The following is a 15,584-nucleotide window of genomic DNA, read 5'->3' on the forward strand; positions in this document are numbered from 1 at the left end:
TTGGGTTTTAGGAGTTTCGTATGTATTTTGGATATGAACACTATCAGTTATGTGATTTGCAAGTATTTTCTACTGTTGTGTAGCTTGCCCTTTCAATTTCTTGATTGTTTTCTTTAATGTGCAGAAGCTTTTTAGTTTTATGTAATCTCACTTGTCTAGTTTTGTTTTTGTTACCTGTGCTTTTATTTGACATAATGATGTCATTTTGTACGTCCCTGATATTTGTCGTTTGTGCCCTCTCTTTCTGTCTCTGTCTCTCTGTCAGTCTTGCTAGCCCTTCATGGATTTTACTAGTTCTTTCAATTAACAGACTTTTGACTTCTTTTTTGCTCAGTATTTTATGTTTGTTTTAGATTTATAAGTTTTTCCTTCCTCCTGTTATTTCCATCTTTCTGCTTTCTTTAGTTTAATGTGCTGGGTTATTTTCCTAATGTAATGGATGCTTAGATCATCTTTTTTCTTTCCTCCCTCCCTCCCTCCTCCTTTCTTTTCTTCCTTCCTTCTTTCTTCTTTCTTTCTTTTTCTTTCTTCTTTTATTTTTTTGACAGATTCTTACTCTGTCACCTAAGCTGGAGTGCAGTGGCATGATCATCCTCCTGAATAGCTGGGACCACACGTGTGCGCCACCATGGTCAGCATTTTTTGTAGAGATGGGATTTTGCCATGTTGCCCGGGCTGGTCTTGAACTCTTGGGCTCAAGTGATCTGCTTGCCTTGGCCACCCAGATTGCTGGGATTACTGGCATGAGCCACTGTGCCTGGCCTTCTTTTTAATATATGTAGTTAATGGTATAGATTTTCTTTTAACCATGGCTTTAGCTATACTCTTTAAGTTTGTATATGTGTTTGTAATTATTGAGTTTAAAATATGTCTAACTTTCATTATAATTTTTTGAGCCATAATGTTTTATTTATTTATGCATATATATGTATAAATAAAGGAGAATTTTCTGCGATCTTATTATTGATTATAATTCCATTGCAGTCAAAGAGCATGCTTTCTAATTTTAATCTTTTTAAATTTGTTGAGACTTGCTTTTGGCTCTCCAAATCGCCAGTTTTGGTAAATATTCTTTAAGTACTTAAGTACATTTTGCTGTTGTTTTCTGTGTTTAGCATATTCAATTATTACCAGTTTATCAATTAAGTTGTTAAAATCTTCTATATACTTTGTGTTTGTCTGCTTATTTTATCTATTATGAAGAGGGATATGTTAAAATCTCCCACTATAATTGTGAATTTCTCTATTTATTCTCATACTTCTGTTAATATTTGACATATATACGAGGCTTTATTATTAAATACCTATAAATTTAGAATTGTCATGTATTCTTGGTGGATTGAAATAGTGAAATAGTCAGTGCTTTCTCTTGTAAAACTTCTTGCTTTAAAATCTCCTTTTTCTGAAATTAGTATAGGCATATCAGATTTCTTTTAGTCATGTTATATGATATACCTTTTCTGTTCTTTTACTTTAATTGTTTTATCCTTATGTTTAAAGATACAAAACATAATATACATTATTTTATAAAGTTATGTATATTCATGTTTTCTTCAGTCTGATAAACTTTTTCTTTTAATTGCCATCTTTAGGCCATTTATATTTAATGTAAAGACAGATATATTTCGGTTTGGGCTGAAATATACCACCATATTGGCTTCCTGTTTAACTTATTCTACATTCTTCTTTCCCTTCTTTCTGTTCCTTTTTTTCTTTTTCTCCCTCTCTCTCTCTTTTTCTTTCTTTTCTTTCTTTTATTTAAATTGAGACAGAGTCTTGCTCTGTCACCCAGGCTGAAGCGCAACACCATGATCATAGCTCACTGTAGCTATGACCCTTGGACTCAAGCGATCCTCCCATGTCAGTCTTCTAAGTAGTTGGGACCACGGGTGCCCCCACCACACATGAGTATTTCTTTTTTAATATTAATTTTTGTAGAGACAGATTCTTGCTATGTTGCCCAAGCTGGTCACAGTGATCCTCATGCCTTGGCCTCCCACAGTGCTGGAATTCCAGGCCACTGTACCTAGTCCTTTTCTCTCCTTTCTTTCCTTTTTATTAGTCCACTTCACTTCTCTAGTAGCTTGTTAAATTTATAGAGATTACAGCTTGCGTCTTTGACTTATTAAAGTCTAATATAAATCAGTATTATATCACTTCCTGGTCAAGACAAGAACCTTAGGATACTTTACTTCCGTTACTCACCTCCTAGGTTAAGCGTTATTATTATTATTGATATGATAATTTTTGCTGTGTATTTTAAAACTCACAGAGGTTACTACCCTTACCATTTAGATCTTTCCATATCTTTACCCATTATGTTGCTCTTTGTTACTTTCTGCATCTGTGGGTTTATAACTAGGGTCATTTTCCGCCTGCCTGAAGAGCATCCTTTAGTGTTTACTCTAGTGTAGGTCTATACGCGACACTAGGTGTAGTGTAGGTGATAAACAAAAAGCAGCTTTCATTTGCTTAAAATTTTTGTTCTCCTTCTCCTTTATTTTTCAAGAATATTTTCACTAAGTATGGAATTCTAAAATGAAAGTTCTATTTCTTTCAGCCATGGCTTCCATCATTTTCCTGAGAGGTATATCTACCAGTCTTATAGGTACTTGTGTGTACTTCTAAAACTATCTGCAGTTTTTAGCAGTTTTACTGTGATGTACCTTGCTTTGACATGTATGTGTATATATGTGTGTCTACACACACACACACACACACACGTACACACAAATAAATATATATGTATGTTTCTGCTTGTGGCTTGCACATATATACACACACATACTTGTGGACACACACACATTTGTACATACACGTGTAGACACCCATCTGTGTTTCTGCTTCTGGCTCAGGATACTTCTTGAATTTGTGGCTATATGTCTGTCATTGATTTTGTGAAATTATCAACCATTCTGTCTTCACATATTTGCTTATATCTTAATCTATTGTTTTACTTCTTTTGGGACTCAAATTATGTGTATGTGTAAGAGCGTAGGAGATCAAGTTGAACAATGAAGAATAAAAAGTGTGGGAGAATGTGTTTCACACGTCTCTTATGTGCTTTGCTTTACTGTGTTAGTTATTTTTTTCTTTTTATACTTCACTTTTGATTTTTTAAACTTATTTTCTAGTTTTCTTAATCTTGTCAGCTGTGTCTTGTTTTCTGTTAACCTATATGTTGAATTCTTTTTTTTTTTTTTTTTTTTTTTTTTTTTTTTTTTTTTTTTTTTTTTTTTTTTTTTTTTTTTTTTTTTCAGGCTGGAGTGCAGTGGTACAATCTTGGCTCACCACAACCTCCCCCTCCTGGGTTCCAGCAATTCTCCTGCCTCAGCCTCCTGAGTAGCTGGGACTACAGGCGTGCTCCACCATGCCCAGCTAATTTTTGTATTGTTAGTAGAGATGGGATTTCACCATGTTGGCCAGGATGCTCTCGATCTCTTGACCTTGTGATCTGCTCACCTCTGCCTCCCAGAGTCCTGGGATTATAGGCATGAATTTTTATTGTGTTTAAGTTTCAGAACATCTATTTGATTTTTTTTAAAATTGTTTCCAGTTCCCTGTGATAGTTCTCCATCTTGCCTTTTTCTTCCTTGAACTCATCAATCAGAGTTATTTTAATCACTGTTTCTGAATAACTTGATTAGGTAGATCTCCTGTGCATTTATTTCCATTTTATTTCCCTCTGGCTTTTGGTGAAGTCTTGTTTTTTTGTATGCTTAGCTATTTTGTTTGAGTGTCTGAGATGTTATATGAATATTTGAAATAATTATAGTGGCAATTTGAGACTCTAGATAATGGTATCTTCCTCCAGAGAATATTTTCCCTTGCTTCTGGAAATTGGACAGATAGGGACTGATCACTTTAATCAAACTACGAATCGAAATGGCCTGAAACTGAGTTTCCACTCATGTGAAGGCTGGACTGTCTCTTGTTATTACAAGGAGGGTATATCTCTTTAGGATCCCAGCCAAAGGTTTGGTGTATTTACTACGGCCCATTCTTGGTGGGTCCTGAGCTCAAATTTGTGTCTTTTTCCCTGTTAGGAGATTGCCAGAAGCTCAGCCCATCTTCTTAGGCTTCCAACCACTGTGTTTGGAAATGAAATATGCCTTGAAGGAAAAATGCTGCCAAATGCTGGCCTTGCAATTTTTGCAGATCTTGGCCCCCCAAATTCTCAGTCATAGTGCCCTTCTGATGCCTTCAAACAGATGTGTGTCTGTGCACGTGTGCACGTGTGTCATTTTCTCCAGCTTTTCTGATTGTTCTCAATAGAAAATGGGTCTAAGAAACCTAGGTAACATTGGTGGAAGCAGAGGTGCTGGGAGCCTTACCACAGAGCAGAGCATCATGTCCTTAACGTGGGCAAAGGATCTGGTCATTAGTGATGGTTAAATGGCTGTACATGCCATTAACTCTTCTATGGCTCAGTCTTCATTTTTGAAATCACTGCATCCCTAGGACAAGTTTTCTTACCATCACAGTGTTAACAGTCTGGGCCAGATGGTTCTGTGTCATGGGGGGGCTGCCCTACTCATCGTAAGCTGTTTTGTAAGCTGGCCATGGTGACTCACGCCTGTAATCCCAGTGCTTTGGGAGGTAGAGGCAGGCAGATCACCTGAGGTCAGGAGTTCAAGAGGAGCCTGATCAACATGGCAGAACCCCATCTCTACTAAAAATAGAAAAATTAGCCAGCGATTACAGGTGTGCTGGTGCATGCCTGTAATCCCAGCTACTTGGGGGTTGAGGCAGGAGAATCACTTGAACTCGGGAGGCGGAGGTTGCAGCGAGTCCCAATTGTACCACTGTACTCCAGCCTGGGTGACAGAGCAAGACTCGGTATCAAACAAAACAAAATGATGTTTTGTAGCATACCTGGCCTTTATCCACTAGATGCCAGCGGGACTCTACCCCACAACTGTGGCCACTGAAAATGTCTCCAGACCTTTGTACCTGTCCCCTGGGGGTCAAAATCTCCCCTGGTTGAGAGCTTGGGGTAATGGAAGTGGTGTTCCAGTAAGGGCCATTGAACATGACTCACTTGTGTTGATGCCATGTTTTCTAACATTGACTTTCCTTTACCCCACAGGGTTCGAAACTGCCAAGTCTTTTGCCCTCCATGGTGCACACGTGATCTTGGCCTGCAGGAACATGGCAAGGGCGAGTGAAGCAGTGGCACGCATTTTAGAAGAATGGGTAAGCGCTCAACTGTTTTTTTTTTTTTTTTTATCAAATACACATGCCGGGCTAATCACATGGAGATTTTAGTGCAGCGTGTAAAGTTTATTGCTCTTGGAATCATGTCTTTATTTTTAAAGTCATCTTCACTTTGTTTGTTTTATGAATGAAAGCATGAGCAAGCCCATTATTATCCGCGCATTTGTTTATGGTTCATTGTCAGTGTCATCTGCTTTATTAATCAGGCGTTTGAGAATGTTTACTCGTTTAACTCATTTATTAAGAAAAATAAAACGTGGTGAACGCCCATGATTGCAACTAGGAGACTGTTATGCTTGTGGTTTTTAAGATTAGAAACAAGTAGGTTTTAACCCTATCTCTGATTTCTTACTTTTCTCTCTCTGTATAGCAATTGACGTTGATACGTGTCTACGTAGGTATTTATTGAGGGCTTGCATTAGTCTTGGGACCAAGGAGTTAATATCAAATGAAACAGAATCCCTGCCCTCGTAGGCTTACCGTCTAGGTAGGAAAAATAGATCGTAATCAGATTTAATATTTCTCATGATGTCAATAAATAAAGAACAGTAAAGCAGAGGAAGGGAGGGTGAGTGGCGGCGTGAGCATCATGGAGTCATCCGCAGGAAGCCCTCCAAAGCTGTGACATTTGATCTAAAACATGAAGGAAGTAGAGGTAAGCCATGCAAATGTCAAGAGAAGTCCTGTCTTAGCAATGAGAACAGCATATGCAAAGGCTCAGTGGAGAATTCAAGGATCATCAAGGAAGCTGATGTGGCTGGAGTTGAATGGACAGGGTAGGAGAGGTGCTATTGGGGATGGGTATCTGGTAGACTCTGAGAGAATGGTGAGATAGACGTTAGAGGGTTTGAGCTAGAGGGTGATGTGAGCTGTTTGGTTTTTAAACATCACTGGACTTCAGCATGAGTCTAGACTGCATTCATTCACTTTCCATTCATTCACATGTTCACGAAGTGCACCTCTGTCACAGGTGCTGGGGTCTTCTGTGAAGGACAGCAGACATCGCCACTGTCTTTGTAGAGCTTTCAGCCTATTGTGGAAGACAGGTTTAGTCAAAGAAACATAGATATTAATGCAAACTTGAACAGAGAGTAAGTGGTCCTACGAAACAGTGTTGATGCCAGGGAGTTGGGAGATGTGGTTGAACTAAGATCTCAAGAAAGACCTGGGGAGGGTGGAGGAGGGTCAGATGGGGTAGGGAATGGCAGGCACAGAGGCCCTGGAAGGATGAGGTGGAGAAGACAGAGCAGTAGGTTTGGGAACAGAGCTTGAAGTGGGCTGGTTAAACGCTGAGGAGGCCGTCTTCATTTTCTGAATGCTGTGAACGATTTCTTGCCATTTGGAGAAATAGACCACAGTGTACTTAAGAAAGTTTCTGGTATTCTGGACTGAAAAGTTAAGAAAATAAAGAAAAGAAATATTTATTTCTGGTTTTTCAGTATATTTATGATGAAATATTTGGAATTCAGTATATTTGAAATAAGCCCTCGTCTTGAGCTCACTGGACTTACTCTTTTGGGTAAAATTAAAAAAAAAAAAAAGGCTTATTTTTTTGTGATTATTTTAGTGTCTTTCTCACTAATGTTAAAAAGTAATAACCTCTATTAGGTGGGATAGTGGTAATCCTTAGAGATGTATTGAGAAGAGTACAAATAAGCATACATGCATCTTATTTGAATCGACATGCGGAATGGGAAGGTCGAAAATGAAATGGGAAAGTCTTTCTTGGTCCTTCTCTTGGAAGATAAACATTATGAACTATTTTGTGTATTCCAGAAAAAGGTTATATATACCAGCAAAAACACTCACATACTGTTCTGTACTTGGTTTCTTTAAACTTAGTAGTCTAAGAGATCTCCTAGTAGTGCATATAGATCTGCTTCACTGTTTTCACTGCTGCGTAATATTCTGTCATGTGCTTATTGCCATAACCAGTCTTCCCTTTGGTGGCCATTTAGGTCGTTTGCATTGTTTCGCTATTTGTTATTCCAAGAAATGGTGTTTTACCGTTCTCTCTTTCTTGCATCAGCCTTTCGTACAATTTCATGTGATACTGGGTCTAAAGTATGCTGCCGTGAACATTCTTTACACTTTTGTGAGTACACACCTAGCGTAGAATCTTAGCAGTGTACTCCTTGATTCAAAGGGCATATGCGTTGTCAATGTTGGTGACAGCTCTCGAGTCATTTTCTTTTTGTTTTTTTTGAGATGGAGTCTCGCTCTTTCGCCAGGCTAGAGTGCAGTGGCGCGATCTCCGCCCACTGCAAACTCTGCCTTCCGGGCTCAAGCAATTCTCCTGCCTTATCCTCCTGAGTAGCTGGGACTACAGGCGTGTGCCACCACGCCTAGCTAATTGTTGTATTTTTAGTAGAGATGGGGTTTCACCATGTTGGCCAGGCTGGTCTCAAACTCCTGACCTCGTGATCCACCTGCCTCGACCTCCCAAAGTGCTGGGATTACAGGCGTGAGCCACTGCGCCAGGCCTTGAAGTCATTTTCTTACCTTGTTGCTCCAATCTCCATTCCCACTGACAGTGTAGATAGATAACTGTTGAGGGCTCGCAGCGTCCTTGGGACTAGCAGAAGGGCATGTCAGAATTGTAAAACTCTGCCCATTTGATGTAATATTTTAAACTAGAAAAGTACAATTCCAGGGACCCTAGTGACAATATAGTAGTAACCTTATTGTACAATGATATTTATGTTTAAACCAGTCTTGAAAGAAAATGCTATAGCACAACTATTTTTGCATTATTAAATGTATCCTCTTTTCTGAGAACACAATATACATGATAACATGTTCATGTATTTTAATTATTGTTTGATGCTTAGAGGCAGAAATTCCTGGATTTGCCTCAAAAAATGATGGGACCTTGGGTAAGACTCTGGATCTATATGGAGCCTTATTTCCTCATCTTTAAGGCAAAAGGTTGGATGAGATGATTTCAAAGACTCACTGTTCAGTCTTTCTTATATTTTGAGTCATAATTGGGCGTCTCTGTGAGTCAATTTCAGATGATAGAATTTATTGTTGTGTAGTTTTACTCTAACATATAGTACCTTAAATAAGTGATCCCAAAATAAGAATTATCCAAAAATAATTGACCATCAGGGACAGGAAAAAATGAAACTGGAGCAGAAACAAAACTAATACATGTGTCTTTGAAGGTTTAAAATTAGATTTGATAGGCTGTGGGCTGAAGAAACTCAACCTGCTCGTAATCTGTCATGTGTTCATTTACTCTCTGTGTATGCCATTATACTGTGTTCCTTATTTCCCCGAGATCATGATTATGGAAACTCAAATTTGGCACCAGAAGCCGTCATTACCATTTCATTCCATTGCACCATTCATACACTGCAGAGAGGGTGTGAACTCGTAAGGCCTCCTTGCTTGGGTGACCTATGTCAGGCTTGGTCTCTATGTCATCTCCCAGCTCCCTGACCCTTGGTAATAGCTGGTCTGCTTCCCTTCAGGTCTTTCCTTATCTCATGTCTCTATACAAGGATTTCATCTGGCATATCACTAAATATTACCTTCTTGTGTTTTTCATGGTCAATTTGATAGACTCCAGTTTTTCAAGTTGCTGGCCAGCTTGAATACATCCATACATTATCTATGATGCATCACATCAGTGTCAGGGCTGGGAAGGTACTGCAGCATATTGGCGCCTCACAGGAGTTTCTCAAAATGATCCAAAGTTTTTCGTTGCAGCAAAGGCTCCTTCAGAAGTCTTTGAGCCGTTTGGCTCAGCAGAGGCTCTCATGTGCCAAGGCCCCGGGGGCATTCCTAGCTCTGCTTCTGGAGATGAGTTCATTCCTGCTTCCCAACTTCTTTTCCCCTACCCATTCTTTCTCTTCCTGCCTTCACTATACATTCTAGGATTGCCGTGTTCTAGAACATTCATGTCTGCCTCTTAGCCAGTGGAATGCTATTGTCACATCCACAATGGGACAGCTGACAGCCCCCATTTATCAATTCCCTGTCATGTGCTGCGCCATGGGCCAGGTACTTTATATTCCTCATCCAGGAGGATGCAAAAGCCTGGTGCTTTTTTTTTTTTTTTTTTTTTGACATTTTACAAAAGAGCCAAGGGATGTCTCAGAAAGGTGAAGAAACTCACCCGAGTTGCACAGCTGATCAGCTCAGAGGCAGGCTCCTTGCTTAGTCCACTGGCTTCCAAACTCTAAGTCTGTCGGCTCCACCCACGGCCCGTCTTTTCTGCCATCTTTAATATCAATGTTCATACTTTGCACATTTTGCTTTTGAATTCTCTAGCTGTGGTTTGAGTGATGAATTTCAGGATCCGTCCTGTTTCTTAGAGGAAACCACTCTGATCTACCCTTTCGTCCCTTTGTCTTCAAGATATCTTTTCTAGAGCTCTCAAATTATTTTGGGGAGATGCAGCTATTTAATAAACTAGAACTTAAGTGAAAACACATTCCATATAGCAGTATATTAAGAACCTATATGTAATTACTAGTACTACTAATTATTTCATGGGAAAATGCCCTCCTGCCGAGATGTTTTAGATGCTCCAAAGTTAGAAGTAAGAGAAAAAATGAAAACAATTAAAATAGGATACTACGGACAGTACAGAAGTAAACCACCACCTTAAAAGGCCAATCCATCTAGCATAATTAAAAAAAGAGGGAGGAGGGGCAGGCGCATCAGCCCCCAGTCATATTTAAATAAAGAAAATGTGTCAGTGGGGCATGTTCCTGTGTTGTGAAACTGTGCACAGATGTCATCTACCTCATTCACATCCTTATGTGAATTATACCCTGGTGCGCTCACCTCTTAAGACAAGCACCTAATGTTTTCCTGTGTATTCCATGAGGCCAGTGTGGCTGGCAGAATAAGATGTTTTCTTCTTTTCGAGATGGAGTGGACCCTCTTTTATTTAGCAGCAGCGTCTACGTGTTAGGATTCCATGTGAGTTCTCTGAATCCGGGACAATGATAGGCTTATCTGAGTTCTGCAGTGCTGTGGTTTATTCTTTCCTTTACTCAGTATCTATTGGAGTAGGGCCTCTGTTGCTTTATTTCTCGGGATCTGCGTATCCCACTTCCTGCCTTGAGATCTGAGGATCTCTGAGGGGCACTGCATGTAAAGAATGAGAGCTTGTTAGGTGTCCAAACTCACTTCATGAACAGCCATAGCGGGGCCTCGACATTCCAGTGTAGCACTCTTGAAAGACCCCAGTGGGACTCCCAGTTCCTCCTTCTTCTGTTTCTGTTAGATTTCTCGATTTTAGCTTCGAAATTTTAGATTTCCAGACCTTGGGATCTAGAACTTCTGGTCCTGTGGAAGAAGGAGGTAGGGCGGAGTGGGGGCAGATGGGCCCAATAGCATCCACCTCCTTGAGTGGTTTGCAGGAAGAGAAGGGATGAGGCTGAGGTTGGGAGGCCGGGGTGGTGAATTGGGAGAGAGGGGAGGAATTGCTATGAGTAATCAATGTGCCTCATGCATGCCAGGCCCTCACTAGGTCTGTCTAGGATGTAAAAAGGGAAACAGGGAGTGCAGAATAGCTTCTGTGGAGACTGGCCATTAGTACAGCGTGGGGAAATTGAGATGGCCAACAGGTTGGGCAGAAGGGGCTGGTACGGGAAGAGGGGTTGGTGACCCTACTTTGGAGTTACTCTTCGACTCAATCCTGACTTCCCAGAATGTGTCTTGAATCTGTTCCCCTCTCATACAGGAGTAATGACCCAAGTATGTTTGTGACACCCAAAAATGTCTCCAGACATTGCCAGATGTCTCCTAGGGGTGCAAATCATCCCCAGTTTATAACCATGGCACTAAAACATGCTCTATGATAGTGGCAAAGATTAGAATCAGATACATCTTAGGACCTTGGGCAAGTTTCTTAACTTCTTTAAACCTCAGTTTCTTCATCTGTGAAATGTACATCATAATATCTACATTGAGAGATCTGGGTGGTTGTATTAAACACATTGACTCTGTGGATATGGAGTCTTAACCATTGTGGGATAAATTAAGTGCTCAATTAAATGTTAGCTGCTGCTGTTAATAACAACAATAATAGTTTCTTCACACATGAAAGTGCAAAGTGATGCTTACTTTTCCTTTTTTCTTTCTTTCTTTTTTTTTTGTGTGTGTGTGTGTGTGTGAGGTGGTGTCTTGCTTTGTTGCCCAGGCTGGGGTGCAGTGACACAGTCTCAGCTCGCTGCAACCTCCACCTTCTGGGTTCAAGCAATTCTTTTGCTTCAGCCTCCCGAGTAGCTGGGACTACAGGTACTCGCCACCACGCCCAGCTAATTTTTATATTTTTAGTAGAGATGGGGTTTTACCATATTGGCCAGGCTGTTCTCAAACTCCTGGCCTCGTGATCCGCCTGCCTCAGCCTCCCAAAGTGCTGGGATTATAGGCATGAACCACCGAGCCCGGCCAGTGCTTACTTTTTTTAACCTGTCCTACTGGCTCAAAGAGGAGCTCTATGTCAGATGTTTATCAGCATGATTCCAGTGGAGTCGCAATGAATCCTTCTTCTGTCTACATATGTCTGGACTCCTACATTTTAATAGATGTGTATTTAGTTTGTTGATGAGTATTTTCCAATGTAGCTCATATTAGTACTCAACTGTCATTTGAAAAGCCATCTTAATTATTTATGTGATTGCTTTTTCTTTTGTGTTTACAAAGAAATACACTTCGCATATATTTAGGAAAGGTGATTAAGGGATTAGTCATCAGGAACAGCAAGCAATGGTTATTGAGAAAGCAGAGAGATGAGTGGTAGAAATAAAAGATTTATTAGGCAGAGGTAATGGAATGTGCATGTCTTAGGGAGAGAGCGCATGCTCAGTTGATTGGGACCGCACGGTTTGATGCTGAAGTGCTGTCATGATTCACATTTTCAATAGAGTTGATAGCGGGTCTATTTATTCTGTGGGAGTGAAGGCATAGGGATGGTACTGACAGCATGATGTGATTGCAGCCTCATTGATAAGCATCGGAAATAATGACTTTAACGCTGTTTTCAGATAGGGAGCACTCGGTACCAACCATTGTATTAGGCACATAGTCTCCACACTTTGCTGTGCTTTTAATAGATACTGACGCCTGTGTTTCCATTTAGTTCCTGGTTTTGTTTGCCCTGCTTGGAAACTGCCACACCTTGTGTTTCATAGCATATTAAGGAAAGATGGGCTAGGATGCTGAGGAATACATTGCTTGCACTTTTTTTTTTTTGAGATGGAGTATCGTGCTTGTGGCCCAGGCTGGAGTGCGGTGGTGCAATCTTGGCTCGTTGTAACCTCTGCCTCCCAGGTTCAAGCAATTCTCCTGCTTCAGCCTCCTGAGCAACTGGGATTACAGGCACCTGCCACCTTGCGCGGCTGATTTTTTGTATTTAGTAGAGACAGGGTTTCACCATCTTGGACAGGATGGTCTCAAACTGCTGACCTCATGATTCACCCAACTTGGCCTCCCAAAGTGCTGGGATTACAGGCATGAGCCACCGTGCCCAGCCAAACTGCTTGCACTTTTAAAGACTTCTGCAAAATTCTGCTATTTTTAGACTCCTTCAAATTCGCTCAGTGACTTTATAAGCTGGTGTAGCTTCACTGTTTGTGGGAATTCCCTGCAATCTCCTTTGACACTGAAAGCTTAAGTCTCATGATTTGCCTGTGTAGATGGAAGGCCCTAGCCTTCTTTGATGGTGTGTGCACTGGGGAGAGGCGTGCAGTGTATGGGGCGGGTAATATATGAGACTCATGCCTGTCTAAGCTGGTGACTTGACTTGGAAAACGTGATTGTTGTTCCACGCATCACAAGTCACAGGGCTCATCCCCATTGTTTTGAATGATCTTTAGCTAAACAAAAAGGGAAAAACTATTAATATTATTAATAGTTGTAGATGATCGGGAAGAGTTCATCCTAAATCATCCACTAGATTTGTTCCTCATTTCTTTGCTTTACAGATTGTTTTTCTGTTATAGTATTGGATTTTCAATAAATAAAGTATTATATAAACAAGTCTGCAAAGCAGCAAGAACTATATAAACCACCTGCTCAAATCGATAAGCGTGTACTCACAAAGGAAGGTAAAGTTCTGAGGCTCTTCCTTGAGGTGTTTACAAAATGTCATATTAATGTCACCTGCAGATAGGGTTGGATATTCATATTTGTCTTAGTACTAGGAACTGTGCTTAGCATTTCACAGTGAAGTATTTATGTTCTTCGTAAAACCCATTGTGCAGATGCGGCAGTTTAGAGGCTGGAAGAGGCGTGGGCTTGCCCAAGCTCACACAGCTGGGAGATTGAGGGTGGATCCAGGACTGGAAGCTGGTGTGTGGGTGACGCTGGAGGATTACCCTGTTTCAAGGACTTAGCCAAGTATTGTAGTCATATATTATTTGCATGTATTTGTATGAATATTTCTGGGTTTCTAATATGAGGGTACCTAAAAAGTACATCCCCTGTGCTTCTTGTAATCTGATAGAGTTGATGAACATGAGCCGAGGAAGCTCTTTCCTTCCCGTTTGATTCCAGAATTCCCTTTCTTCCTCCCTTCCCTCCCTCGCTCCCTCCCTTCCCTACTTCCCCTTTCTTTCCCTCCCTAACTTCCTTCCTCCCTCCCTCCCTTTCTCTCCCTTTCTCTCCCTCCCTTCCTCCCTCCCTCCCTTCCTCTTCTCCCTTTCTCCCTTTCTCTCTTTCTCTCTTTCCTTCTTTCTTTCTTTCTTTCCCTTCCTTCCTCCCTCCCTCCCTCCCTCTCTCTCTTTCTTTTATTTTCTTTTCTTTTTCTTTCCCTCCTTCCTTCCTTCCTTTTTTTTCTTTTTCTTTCTTTCTTTTTCTTTTTCTCTCTTTTCTCTTTCTTTCTCTTTCTTTCTTTCTCTTTCTTTCTCTTTCTTTCTTTCTTTCTTTCTTTCTTTCTTTCTTTCTTTCTTTCTCTCTCTCTCTCTCTCTCTCTCTCTCTCTTTCTCTCTTTCTTCTCCTCTCTCTCTCTCTCTCTCTCTCTCTGTTTCTTTCTTGCTCTTGCTCTGTCACGCAGGCTGCAGTGCAGTGGCACAGTCTGGGCTCACTGCAAACTCCGCCTCCTGGGTTCAAGTGATTCTTCTGCCTCAGCCCCCTGAGTAGTTGGGACCACAAGCACGCACCATCTCGCCTCGTTAATTTTTTGTATTTTTAGTAGAGACGGGTTTTTACCAGTTAGCCAGGATGGTCTCGATCTCTTGACCTTGTGATCCATCTGCCTCAGCCTCCCAAAGTGCTAGGATTACAGGTGTGAGCCACTGCACCCAGCCTGCAGTCTTTGCAAGTGGTGTAGAGTGTATTTACTGCTCTACTTCAGTAGCCTATTTGACCTTTCTTGTCACAGGCTCAGGAAAGTTTCTTTATCAGATAATAAATTATTCATCCCCCTCACAGACATAATCTGTTGCTAAAATATTCCGAGTTTCCTCTGTCTCCAGAATACATAAAACTTGTGCTTGGTAGTTTTCCTCTAAGTTTTCCGTTTCATTTCTCATTCTGAAAATTTTGCACTGATTTAATCTTGACTGTTGTTCGTGGTTCTTTGATCATCATCTTTGTGTCTTCTTTCTTTCTTTTATTTTTTCCTGGCCACTGCTCGCAGTCTTGAACCGAATCTTTCAACCTTTATATCCATTGTAACCTTTGTATAATGAGGGCTGTGATGAACCGCAGAGTTTTAAAGAGTGAAAGTCAACCATCACTCCCAATCATGTGAAACCCAAAGCAGATGCATCCTTTCATTAATGTGGGGTCCCCTGAGTTCTTATTAAGCAATTTTGACATAGTTTGAAGAGACGGATTTCATCTTCAGACGGTGCTCAGCCAATGGCTGAAAGGCCTGCTTTTGGCCACTCGGCATTTAGTCTCCATTATTTAAGAGGGGAAAAAATAGGCCTGAGACTGTTTTTCACATTTATTACGGGACAGTTAGAGAATCTCAGACTAGCAGGTGTCAGATTACACAGAGAGGAGAAACGGTCCATGCGCCGATGAAAACTTCCCTATACAAAGACAAATAGAGAAACAGCTGTAGATGGAACAGCCAGTCTCAGGCTGGGGCAGCACACCCTGCAATAGGTTGAGGCTTATTTTAGACAGATATTTAAAATACAGTTAATTTTTTTTTTTTTAATTTTTGTGATGGAGTTTCACTCTTGTTGCCCAGGCTGGAGTGCTATGGTGCAATCTTGGCTCACTGCAACGTCCACCCCCTGGGTTCAAGCAGTTCCACCTCAGCCTCCAGAGCAGCCAGAATTACAAGCATGCACCACCACACCTGGCGAATTTTGTATTTTTAGTAGAGTCGGGGTTTCTCCATGTTGGCCAGGCTGGTCTTGAACTCCCGACTTCAGGATTACAGGCATGCG

At 40.9% G+C, this 15,584-nt stretch overlaps 1 protein-coding gene across 1 annotated transcript in view; it reads left to right on the forward strand.

The window, feature by feature from the left end:
- Positions 1-15,584, forward strand: part of WWOX (WW domain containing oxidoreductase) — a 1,152,661-nt gene that overhangs the window by 58,234 nt on the left and 1,078,843 nt on the right. The window contains exon 5 of the mRNA XM_017541879.2: positions 5,090-5,196. Coding sequence (XP_017397368.1) covers positions 5,090-5,196 — 107 coding nt within the window. The remainder of the gene's footprint in view (positions 1-5,089; positions 5,197-15,584) is intronic.

Source organism: Cebus imitator, unplaced genomic scaffold (genome assembly GCF_001604975.1).
Source record: "Cebus imitator isolate Cc_AM_T3 unplaced genomic scaffold, Cebus_imitator-1.0 Scaffold137, whole genome shotgun sequence".
Lineage (NCBI taxonomy): Eukaryota > Metazoa > Chordata > Mammalia > Primates > Cebidae > Cebus > Cebus imitator.